Source organism: Anser cygnoides, chromosome 3, assembly GCF_040182565.1.
Source record: "Anser cygnoides isolate HZ-2024a breed goose chromosome 3, Taihu_goose_T2T_genome, whole genome shotgun sequence".
NCBI lineage: Eukaryota > Metazoa > Chordata > Aves > Anseriformes > Anatidae > Anser > Anser cygnoides.
The window spans coordinates 115,417,500-115,429,821 of record NC_089875.1 but is presented as its reverse complement, the minus strand read 5'-3'; the positions used below and the strand labels follow the sequence as shown (position 1 = coordinate 115,429,821).

The 12,322-nt window shown below is 40.3% G+C and overlaps 1 protein-coding gene across 5 annotated transcripts in view; it reads right to left on the bottom strand.

Moving 5' to 3' along the window:
* The window catches only part of MFSD2B (MFSD2 lysolipid transporter B, sphingolipid), a 45,944-nt gene that overhangs the window by 14,710 nt on the left and 18,912 nt on the right, over positions 1 to 12,322 (bottom strand). For 4 of the 5 annotated variants that reach the window (XR_010830672.1, XR_007163902.2, XR_007163903.2 and 1 more), the window contains exons 6-11: positions 11,502 to 11,680; positions 6,958 to 7,048; positions 6,742 to 6,863; positions 4,280 to 4,363; positions 2,581 to 2,661; positions 1,131 to 1,232 (exon numbers count right to left, since the gene is read on the bottom strand). Coding sequence is in view for 2 of the 5 variants with exons in the window: in XM_048065692.2 (XP_047921649.2) it covers positions 1,131 to 1,232; positions 2,581 to 2,661; positions 4,280 to 4,363; positions 6,742 to 6,863; positions 6,958 to 7,048; positions 11,502 to 11,680 (659 nt within the window). In the remaining 3 variants the exon portion in view is untranslated. The remainder of the gene's footprint in view (positions 1 to 1,130; positions 1,233 to 2,580; positions 2,662 to 4,279; positions 4,364 to 6,741; positions 6,864 to 6,957; positions 7,049 to 11,501; positions 11,681 to 12,322) is intronic. The other variant, XM_013194539.3, reaches the window with a different exon arrangement.

Below are 12,322 nucleotides of genomic sequence, written 5' to 3'. Positions count from 1 at the left end.
GCAGGCCGAGGGGAGGCCTCATGGCGGCCTGCAGCTCCCTCACGAGGGGAGCGGAGGGGCAGGCGCTGAGCTCTGCTCTCTGGGGACAGCGACAGGACCCGAGGGAACGGCATGGAGCTGGGACAGGGGAGGGTCAGACTGGGTGTGAGGGAAAGGTTCTGCACCCAGAGGTGGCTGGGCACTGGGACAGGCTCCCCAGGGCAGTGGTCAGGGCACAGAGCCTGCTGGAGTTCAAGAAGTGTTTGGACAATGCTCTCAGACATAACATAGGGTCAGATTTTTAGGAAGTTCTGTGTGGAGCCAGGAGTTGGACTCCATGATCCTTGTGGGTCCTTTCCAACTCAGGATATTCTATGATTCTTTGAAAAGCTAATGTTGGCTAAGATGGAAGCCAAGGTTGTGAGGTTTCTTCTTTAGCAAATTTAAGCCTTAGAATAAGGGGCAAACACACACACGTGCACAAACGTCCACACTGTCTCCAAGAACCTTTAATACTTAAACACAAGAGAGAGGTTCCATTTTTTAGACATCTCGCCAAAAATACGAATCAATAGTTGCCACGCTTAAAATTTCTAATGACAATTCCACCTCCAGTCACTGAGAGACTTACTGATTTTAAGTTCAATGTCTGTCCCATGAGGACAGAGCAGACAATCTAAGTGTAACAAAGCCTATGGAAGCAGAAGCAAGTAAACTGCAGGGCATAATTTCTAGCCTGTGCATCAACCTGACCATGGGAAGGATCCTGCTTGGGTATGATGCTATATTTCCAGGGAGTCTAGGCTTTGAACTTCCAGTCAGTGTAGATACTTAGTCAGCACATAGATGATTGATCATCTCCTGGGGGGAATGAATAGAAAGGGAGTAATACCAGTGGAAGGAAGTCAGGATTCTTGTAACCTATCAACCTACCCTGCACAACCAGGGTACCTGTGTACCAACCTACACAGTGAGGTCTCCTCAGCATAGAAATGCTTTTATAGGAAAGTGAATCTGGAGCAGTTCTATTTATTTTATTTATTTTTCTCCAGAAAACTTAATTTCAAATTACCTCTTCACCCTGAAAGCTGAGCAGAATTTTAGTGAAGAACTTTTTTTCTCCTGCCTTCTTGCCTTCCAGATGAACATACCTGAGTGACAAACATCACAGCCTTGGATGATGTGGTTTGTTTCACAGTGAGAGAGAACAGGTTAGTTGTACAGATCACACAAGGTGGTAGTACGGGAAGCCCCTGTGATGCATTGCCAGACACAAAATGAGACAGTGAGCACACAGGAAGCATTCACAGTCCCTTGGGAAATGTCTACAAGGTGAAATAGAGAGGTGGCTTTCTTCACTCCAACTCCTGCTTAGACCATAATGCAGTCAAGCAACTCAACTGTACAATTAAGCTAAACCGTGTTTACAGAAGTGCTGACAGGCTCTCCAGTCATGTTAAACTGAATTTAGAGAGCCAAGCTGGTTGAAGAAAGCATAGCCAAATAGGCAGAGATTTCCTAAGGAGGAAATCTGCATTTTCTGGTCCACTCGATGGTCCAATACTGCTTTTGGCAATTCTCTTTGCTCCAGTGGTAAAAAGAAATGAGGACAGGACTTAGATTCCAGATGTCTGCTTCAAAACACATAACAGTCCAGCATATTTGGAATATGGGTTTTAAAGTTACTTGTGATTCTTTGTAAATCATTCCAACACACTGATTGTAATTGCAAGGAATGATAACTATTCAATTATATTCAACAATTGTCTTCAGATCTAAACTTTTCAGTTTTGTTCAGACTTTGACATAGAACTTCAGCATGGATTTTCCAAGTCCTCATGCTTTGTTGTACACAAGGCAGACAATTTCCTTCTTTCCTCTTTCACAAGTAATTGAAGGTAAACAGGGGAAAATGGGGAGGAACAGGCCTATACAATGATTCACTGAGGATGATGACAGAAAATTGCTGCTGTCTGCACTAAGTGAGGGACTTAAAATAATCCATCAGAGACAAGGGCAGACTCCCTGAGCTGGCTTTGTAGAGCTGTGTCAAAGTTAAACTAGGCTTCTTTTCTCAGGCAGGTCAGGTAATTTCTTTTACTTCACTAATAACTGTCCCTCTCCATTCAAGGGATGTGGGCACCCCTCTCTGCTTAGGTTTCTAGAGGAGGATGTGGAACAGACTTCTGTTTCCTCCTCTGTGACTGAATTAAAAATGCAGTCAGCTTAGCATCATACATAAAAACAAAACTAGTCTTGTAAAACAGATAACTTGTCAACCTGAGACAACATAGGTCTGAATTTATAAAACATCATTCGGGCTCACTTCTGAGAGTGGTGTAATGCAAACCTTGTGCAAATTCTTAACAACAGCAAAAAAAGGCTGAGATACCCCTTCAGCATCAACCTATTTCTCAAAAGTTTCTCTTGAAAGCTTGGAATCTGTCTGAAATTTGGTGTAACAATTTTAAAACAAACTCTAAAACTGAGCAAGTTTTTTGTAGCTTGAGGTTATAAGTGCTTGAAATAGTTCTTGAAGTGGCTCCAATTGTCACAGTAAGTGAGCACAAGCAGATTTCTTTTCTCTAAGGATTTGCTTACCGAAATCCCACATGCTGCACACTTCTTGCCAAATCGCTGCAGAAACTTCTGCCAGAAGGGAATGCTCACAGCTGCTGATACCTACAATTAACAAAAAAGCAAATCTGTGCTGTGCTTACTACCACTGTCTTCGTACACAGGCTGTAGAGTTCACAAATATCTTTCTGTCTAGTACATGAGGGTCTGAAAGGCAAATGAACATTTAGATTACTGTTTCTCCTCATCCCTCTCCAAGGGATTTGTCTGATTCACTATTATGTTACAAATGAAAACTATGAGGCTTTTCCGTAATCAAGTATCAGCGGACAAAAACTTTCCTTTTCCTACTGTAAGCCACATCAGTTAAAGCTATACAGTCATTAGAGTCCAAGCTTATTGCAAATAGTCAAACTTTGTGCCAATGTCTTTTGACTCATGGTCTGAAACTGAGACATGATAATTTGATTAAGCCCTACCCCACTGTGCAGGAAGAAAACTGAAGCAGAAGACAAACTTTTCTTAAAGTATACTTAACGTACATATTCCACCCTACAAGTTTATTCTCAGGAACAACCTCTAATGGAAATAGTCACTTATAATCAACATTACCATACCATATATTATAATACTTACCTGATAGCAATTAACAACTACAGGCAATATAGTACTAATGCACTAAAATATTTCTACTAACAACAGTCTTACAACTGATCTAAATTCAAATGTCAACTCACTGTTATAACTATATTACACTTTTCACTGGCGTTGCTTCCTCTTCTTGGTATCCGTTACTTGCAGAGCCTTAAGATACCCAACAGTCAGCTATTGCTCTCCAGCATTTTGGTTTTATTACTGGAAAAGATCTGTCTTATAATGTAGGAAAGGAGGAATCAAAAAGGATACAAAGGGTTGGAGGCTGGAACCAAGAAGTGGAAATGAAGTTCCCCTAAAATGGTTCCACAAAATCTCTGTGCCAATTTGGTCAGAAATCATGAAATTCCTGAAAATGGCTGTTGCAGTGTTCTATGTGGTAGATATGTCTCTACAAAACATTAAAAATATGCAGTAGAAAGACATCCCAGTAACTATGCAACAATAAACTGTTGACTTGCGCTAAAAAGACTTTGGTCAGAAGGATGAAGACTGCAGTTTTCTACTAATACTATTTGTAATTGTAAAGTAAACCATACACTACAGCAGCAGTGTGTAACTGAGTTATAGGTATCACCTAAACAGAGCAGAATTCTACCTCTGCATGTCAAGAAAAAGGGTTCTGTAAAAAGATCTTTTTATCACACTGCCAATTGCTCTAAAGAAGAACCTTCATGTCTCTAGATAGTTTAAATATTTATCTTTGTGAGCTACCTGGCCCAGAACGCTCATGCGTATGAATGCACAAACTAAGGCTGTTTAATTTTCTGCTTATCAGACTGGGGAAGGGGAAAAAGGAGCTAAAATTCCAGACCTCCTTCCTGGGCATCTTTTGCTTTTTGTAGGAGCAGAAAGTGACTCGCAGATAAAATCAACAAGGAATGAATTAAAAGCTTAAAAATTACAGTAGGAAGTGTCAGCTTTATTCGAAACACACATTGCAAACAATGGTATAGCACTTTAACAGCTCCATCTAGACACAAAACTCTTCTTGTCTTTTATTATTTTGAACTAAAAAACAGCAAGATTCAGCTAGCAAATAAAAATACAGGAGAGAGGTACAACTCACCAAGATGGTCACCACCAAATACTGGAAGTGATTGCGAAGATCGGCTGCATGAGTACAGAACAGGACAAAGTTGCTCTGCTCCAGCTGTTGAATTGAAGATATTTGGTGACCACCAAAAGAAGGAAAAGGAAAAAAGACACAAAAAAACCATCACACTCCATACTAGCGAAACATATTTGGAGACTGATTTCTTCAATGTACGGTTTGGGAGCCTTGTTTTTTCTCATTTGCAGTAACATAAAGAAACAGTAACTCTCCTGCTATCTGGAGTAACATGCCAGAAATATCAGGACAAGCAAGAGGAAAACCATGCTCCTAACAGGGAAAAAAAAAATGACCAAAACAGGAACTGCCTTATGAGACCATTCTGCCTAAAGACTCTATTCCCTATGTTGCAATTGCCTTGTGTCATGGTCACAGTCACAGCTGCAGACTACTGCAAGAAATTGCCCTTCCTTTTCCATAGCCATGCCATAAACCTTTCACCAGAAGCTCTGATTCCCTAACAAGTTACCCTTTAACTGGAATTAATCACATGCCAAATTCTTGTATTAAAGCAGCTAACTGCAAGTTCTGTATGCAACCTTGTCTAATGAGCATAGCTTTAGGTTAGATAATTTGGTAAGTTTTAGTGCTCGCTGCATGGGAGGATCTGGCCGCATTACATTATAATGGCAGATGAAGCTGCAGCAACCACGCTTTTGCAGAACTCATGGGGTTCTGAACACCAAAATATGGTTCGGGCACAGCTTGGGCAGTTCTCTAGAAGTGGAATGACAGAGGAGGATTTGATACTTGTGCCACAGCAGCATGATCAACTCTTGCTTCTTTGTGTGCTTGTAGATTACCAGCAGCTAATCATCTGCATATAAATTAGGCCAAAAGCTATATCCCTTCTCCATTGCACCAAACCCTTCCCTAGCTTGTGGCCCAGTTTCCTCTGCCTTCGTTTCATATGTAGAATATCACACTCCAGGATTATGGCCAATGCATCTTTACCTGCCCATTCTTTTGCTCATCAGTAATCTGTTCACAGGGGAACACCCTAAGTCAGTGTTCCCCACCCCCAGAATGAATAATAGCAAGGGTTGCACATGCTGGCTGAACTGGAGCAATGCAAATTCCAGCTTCTGCCTCCCCTTACACCTTCCCTTTAGTCTGTACAAAAAGAAAAATAGAGATATGGCGTGACAGAAGATCGTTTCCTCTTTGGGTGTTGTCAGCAAGTAGTTAGCTATAAGCAACCGGATTTGTGTTGTACTCTTACTGACTGAATGGATGCTGGAAGGATCTGGACCACAAGGGACTCTCATCATTCTTCTCCCTGTCTCTGCTGTTGCTCTTGGTGCCTGCAACTGATAGATTGCAAAAACGCTTCTCCTCGTTTCTCACGCTTAGGCCATCCAGAAAGGACTGGCAGAAGCGGTAAATGACAGCCTTACTAACTGCCCAAATCCACACCAACAGGAAACTTCAGTGCTTCTCTGGCAACCAGGCTTTCAAGCAGTCTTTCCAATAAACTTTCTAATTCACCATGACTACTGGTGAACACAGCACCGGTCTTTCACGTGCCCAGTTCTTGTCCTCTGTCCTAATATTCACTGTGATCCGTGGCTCATGTGACTAAGAGTCTGTTGACAAAAACATGGATATTTTCAAAATAAAGCCAATTCAACTGGTATGAACACAGCAACAGATTCACATCAAAGCCATGTATTTATTGAGTTGAACATAGCTTACAAATCAAGCTTTAAAAGAGCCCCGGACTACGGAAAGTAGATTTGCTTACTGAGTGGCTTTAAGTTTTTTCTATAGCTTCTCTTTATGGGAGGACATACCACATCATTTTGTGAGAGCCCCATTCAACTGCAGGTCCTGATTTGAAAATTAGCTCTGTCTAGTTCTGAAATAGCTAACACCACCTGCCTCTGAACATCTTCGTACTCTGACCTAATGCCTTCCATCACAGAATACTCCATCAGAACCGGTTCAGCCACTGTCTGAGAACAGTCACCTATGCAAAAGAAAGGGGCCGTGGTTTAAAGCAGCACACACTATAGAGAAGAACAGAGAGAAGAGCAAAAACATTCTTTAAGCAACTAACACCACAGGAGACTGTAGATGGATAGCATATAATAGCCAATCTGGGTCACTGGGACTAGTTCCTTACCTTTCATGAAAAAAAAAAAAAAAAAAAGAAAAAAAAAAAGAAAAAAAAAAGAAACATCTTTAAATGGTCAGGTCTATGGTCTTTCTTCTCACTTGAATGAACCATCTCCAGCTGCACAGGACCCCAGGCACCAAAAAAGACTCTGGTTCCCTACTGATTTGCAGAGGAAGGCACCACCCCCTTGATCACCACCTCCAGTCACAAGCCAAAGGTTATTTGCATTTGAGCTGCCTCAGACTCTTCCATGCCAAGACTGGAAAGAGGCCAACACACAGCCACAGTCTGAAGTTACCTGAACTGCCGTTGAGATGAGAAGAAATGAAGCTGTAAGCTTCACATATGGACCATGCTTCATGGTGAGCCCAAGCCCCTTGCAAAAAGGAATTGCTCTGTCTGAATTCAAGGCATAAGGATCTAAGAGGAATAGAATACATAAAATAACAATATTTTCCAGAGACAATCATGAAATAATTATTAATAAATTTAGGCATATTTAGATGTATCTTACCATCTTTTTCCTTTACTCCAAGAAAAAGAATGATAATTCCCAGAAGATACACACCTCCTATAACCCCTGCTGCAATCATATAAACTTTTGCCTTTGAAGAGAAAAAAGATATATTTGAAATCGTGACAGGAGAATGACAAGTCATATGAAAATTTCAGTCTCTTTCTGGTGAGTCATCTGCAAATGAAGAAATGCCCATCTAAACAGAACTAACTGTCTGTCTTTTACCCCTCTGAAAAATGTTCACTTCTGCAATTCATTTATAAACAACACCTACTTAAGGATAAATCCAGGACACATGGGTACATATTTCTTGGGGGGAAAAAAGAAGCTGTGAACAAAAGGGCTACTGTGTTGGCAACCAGAACATTTCAAAAATTTGCTTATGTTGAGACTAGCTGTAGACATACACAGTCATCTGTCAAAAACATGCAGCATCCATAGAACGATTCTGATTTTTTTTCAAATCCAGTCAATCTAGCTACACAGACTCCAACCTCTATCTTCATACTGGGTAGAAAAGGATTCAGTGCTGATGCAAACATAACTACTACAGTTGCTGCATTTATACGTAACGGTATTAAAATCTTACTTTAGGCTTTAATTAATTTTAGAAAACATTCTTTCATAGTGATATTTTGAGAATATGGTAGCTTGCATGGTTGTTTTCCCAGTTAGCTAATGAAATGCTCAACAAATTCAGAAATCTTTGCTTTCTATTAGCCAGATGAACAAACCCTCCAAGGATACCTCCCACACAATCAAATCATATTTATTGCTTCTAACTTTGATTACTGCGACTCTTGAATAAAGCTTTAAAATTTTATTTTGCTTTAGCGTTCTGTTTTTTTTTTTTACTGTGTTATGAAAGATAAAATAAGTGCAGGTTATACAGCTTTGTGACACAATGATTACTTGATAGGAAAATTGAATTCTGAATGATCGGTTAGATGTTGCAAATGACAGGATTATAAATCTGGAAATGAAGTGGTAAATGGGCAAGCAATTACAAGAATGTACTCCCAAATATAAAGTCACTTAGTGTAGATGCAAAGGTAGACAGATGCACCACTTAAGTGCTTCAATTGATGATCTTCAAGTGTTCATTTAGACAATCTTCAAGTTGACAACTTTTATTAAGATACTTACATTTCAGAAAGGGACGTGGTAAAATAAAGAATAGTCCTGTACTCCTTTATTTGGGATAAAAATATTTTGGATACAGAATTATAAACTTAGTCACAGAGTACATTCGTACTACTAGTTATGGCTTGTACAGACTGCAGAAGTATAGATACCTGAATTCACTTAAACGAGGTATAATTTCAGCCTCTAAAGCAGTCTTGCCAAGACAGAAGGGCTAAACCAAAAAAAAGCTAAATTTATTATTTTTTTTGAAGCAATTGAATTAAATGTTTTCTTTGACAGGTCTTACTTAAGTGTAATTTGAACTATTCACCCAAACTATTAAGGATATTCATGGTGGGCCAAATAAGATTCTCTGACCTTACACAAAACTTGTTAGCCCATCATAATCATATCAATGTCTATGCTTGATTTGCAGTAGGCAAGATACACTCTCCTAAGCTGTGTGTTTCACATGGAAGTTCTATACAGAAACAATTTCAGGAGAGCTTAGATGCAAAATAATCATTTCTTCCATTTCACTTCTTTAATAATCAGCAAAGTAATCTCAGTCATTCACAAGCTCTGTCTTTAAACAAGGTGTGCTCTTGAGCAACTCGGAATCAATCTTTGTGATGAAAGGGGTCAGGGTCATATTCCTGAACGGTTCTAAGAGGAACCATCAAGATTCAACCTCTTCTAAATATTTTTATTTTTTTTAAGACTAAGGCTGATGGAGGTACTTCAGGTTCATAACCCTTCCTCAACTTATAACTGAATGTCCATCACTCATACAACTGAGATTCAAGATTCAACATCTCCTGCTGATCATCTGGTTGGGTGCATATTCTGTTGTGCACCATGCTAACAAAAGGCAAACACGCTGTCATACGACGCAAAGCAGCTCCCCCAAGTGGCTTGATGGCTATGCAAGCTCCCATAAGGCAACCAAATTGATGCCGGGTCATGTGAATGGCAAAAAACTGTGGTCTTCACTATTGCCAGAGCTGTTCATGCACACTATGCCAGAGGGCTCTTTGGGAAAGAGGGTAGGAGGGAACAAGGAGTGAACAGAACCTTGACCATGGAAAACAGTTGGACACCATAATCCAAACCATTCTCAACCATGGGATACTACTCACTTACAAAACCTCAGAAGATAACACACAAAATGGAGGGAAAAGGGAAAAAAGTAACAAAAGTAAATAAAGAGAAAAAGCTTACCAAAATAAAGAAGTGAAATGAGGAAAACAAAAGAAATAAGCAAATATCCAAACTTTTTTAAACCTTTGATTAAGCTAGTTTGCAAAACTGTACTTTAGGATAGTGTAAAAGCAGTAGGAATAATGTTAAACGGATATAACATACAACAGATTGATCAGTGAAGGTAATATCTTTAATTAAATCATACTTTTCCAGTTGAGGAAAAAAAGGAAGACAAGATTCCAGTCACAGTTCCCCTTCTTCAGATATGAAAAAGAAACAGATCTGAAACATGTTTGTTTGTCTAAAAGCTTCTGCATTGTTTTCCAGTGTTAGTAGCTAGTTTAATGAAAAAATGTTACTTCCATTTAAAAAAACTCTGGCTAGTTTAGGCTATTTATCTGATTTTTTTTTTTAAGTAAAAAACCTGCTTGATATGCAATACATTGTGCAGCTTCTTCGTTCATCTCCCTCCTACCTCAACAAGCACAGGAAAGCACGTGGTTAGAAAGAAAATAAATCAAAATCATCTATTTTTTCCTTGGCAGCCAATTAGGAGATTTGAAAGTGGAAGTTGGTGATTATGACATAAAGCAGATTCAGAAAAGGAATCTGCTGTGCAATGAAATTCAGCTTGCACCACAACTCTTCAAGCTACTCCTCTCCACAATTCACAGAGCTGTAATAGCACAGTGATTTCCTACAGCAATCCATTGTCCACTAGAAGCTAAAAAGGAAGAAAGGATAATGTTCTGCGTCTTGTTAAAAAACACACCAGAAGTTACCTAATGAGCAGCTTCAAAAACACTTTAATCAGCTACAAAACGGCACAGCCACTTAGAGAATCAGCTCAGCTCTCCCCAGGCAGTTTCCCAGCTCAGCTGTCTGAGAAGACTTACAAAGGCCTGTGCCAACAAAAGAGATGAGGTAGCAGAGAGGCAGAGAATAGCACCTGGGATAGGGGGATGCGTGGCTCGGTCACCTTCCTGGACTGCCTGTGCTGGTGCCAGGATATGCTAATTCAAAGGGTATGTGAAATCATGCCTTTAGCTTGTGATTTTACTGCTGCTGAAGAGTGGGAATAGTAGCTATTCAACCCTTACACGCAGACCACTGGCTACAAATATGTACATCCTGATCTGCACTGTGCAATTGAAATTAGACTGAGCTCAAAGAAGCCTTCTTCATAGGGAATTTTATATATAAGTGAGTATATGCACTGACAGAAATGGAAGAAGATATAAAAAGTGAGACTGACTCTAGCAAGTGGTAATATGGAACCAACAAACTGCTGGTTTCACAAGTGACAGAAAAAATACTAGTTAAGGCATTTGCTTGATTCAGGGCCTGTTTCAAGACCACTGGAAATAATGAAGATGGTCAAACTCTGTCACAAAGATTTGGATCAGGTTTTAGGATTACCTCTTATACATAAAACTTCCTCTATTTCTCCAAAAATGGAGAACTGAAGCATAAACAGATTAAATTACTTGTGTTGGATTACAGGAAAAATCTGCTTTAGAAAAAGAAATAAACAAGTGTGGACCTCAAGGTTCATGCCACATGTTAACCACTGAGCCCTGTTCCTACTTACTGCCTGATCCCAACCATTTACTTTCAACAGTGCTTTATACTTTCACAAGAATACAGATTCTAAGTAGGACTTAGTTTCTTGCATGTAACAGCCACTATTTTTTGCAGAAGATCCCTACTGATACCTGCTTTGAGAAGCAATGTTGCTGAACTGAGAGATTCTGCTCTAGCCTCCTTTATTTTCTTACTAAGCTTCTATTTTAAATTGCAGATCAGCCCCTAGTGAAAACAAAGTGTGGCCATACACCTTCTAGATACTTTATAGTTCAGCATCTTCAGCAAAGCTCCTCAGTGTAATTCTTCTGCCACACTCAGAAGTGGTTGCAAAGACAATAGACAGGAACCCTTGATGTTAAGAAGGCAGTTGTCTCAGCTCCAGCATTGCTGGTTTCAAGGAAGTCATGTTCAAGCTCATCTGGGTGATGTGATATTACAGGAAGAACATGTCCCTCAAAGTCCAGGCTGGATGGGGCTTTGAGCAACCTGGTCTAGTGGAAGATGTCCCTGCCCACGGCAGAGAGGTTGGAATGAGATGATCTTTAAGGTCCCTTCCAAGCCAAGCCATTCTATGATTCTGCGATTCTCTCCCGAAGAGATTTTACTGTGCTCCCACAGACACTTACTTGATGGGACAGGGAGTCCGAGGGCTCAGGGAAGCTGGGACTGTCATGCCAGGAGTCGGTAGGGCTGGTCGTGTTTAGTGGGGGATTCATGGTGCAATGATGAGAGAGATGAGCACTGGCCACAATTTGCCCCTGAAGTGCAGCTCCAATCAAGGTCCCAAGAACTTCCATGGTCATTCCTGGAGAAGGAAGCACAAATGTGCATTGAGGATAAGAACCTGATCCCTCCACTGTTCACAAGCCTGCTCATTTATCTCACTGAAGAACAACCTCATCGAAGCAACGTAATTTTATTTTGTATGGATTAAGCAGAAAAGGCAACACCAAGTACAGCTGAACTGGAAGGTCAGTAATAGAATAGTCTCAAGGAAAGAGAGTTTTGCCACTGGATTTCTGATCAGCTTTTAGATGCCTCCATGAAAGAGCCCCTTTTATGCATGCTGCATGACAAATATGACTGCGATTAAGAGCCATAACGGGATAACACGAAAACTTTTGACCTTGAGGACAAGAGCTGAATTACAGATTAAATACTGAATGCCACTTTTCCAAAGCACAACTAGGAGCCATAACATCAAACTTTTCATGTTTGACAGTAACTTTGTCAAATATTTTGGAAGTCACTTATCTGCTCAGACCTCTAGGTCCTCCAACTGTAAAATGAAACAGGGCTTACCTTGGGTTTATGTTGGAACTAATCCAGCTGTAAAGCTCTTGACAACAGCAGATGCTGTTCTTAACTGCCTAAGGCTGCAGTCAGGAAGAACTAGGCACCTCAGCCTCAGAGCGTGGTTTAGATCACTAACGCTCCACTCCAGCAC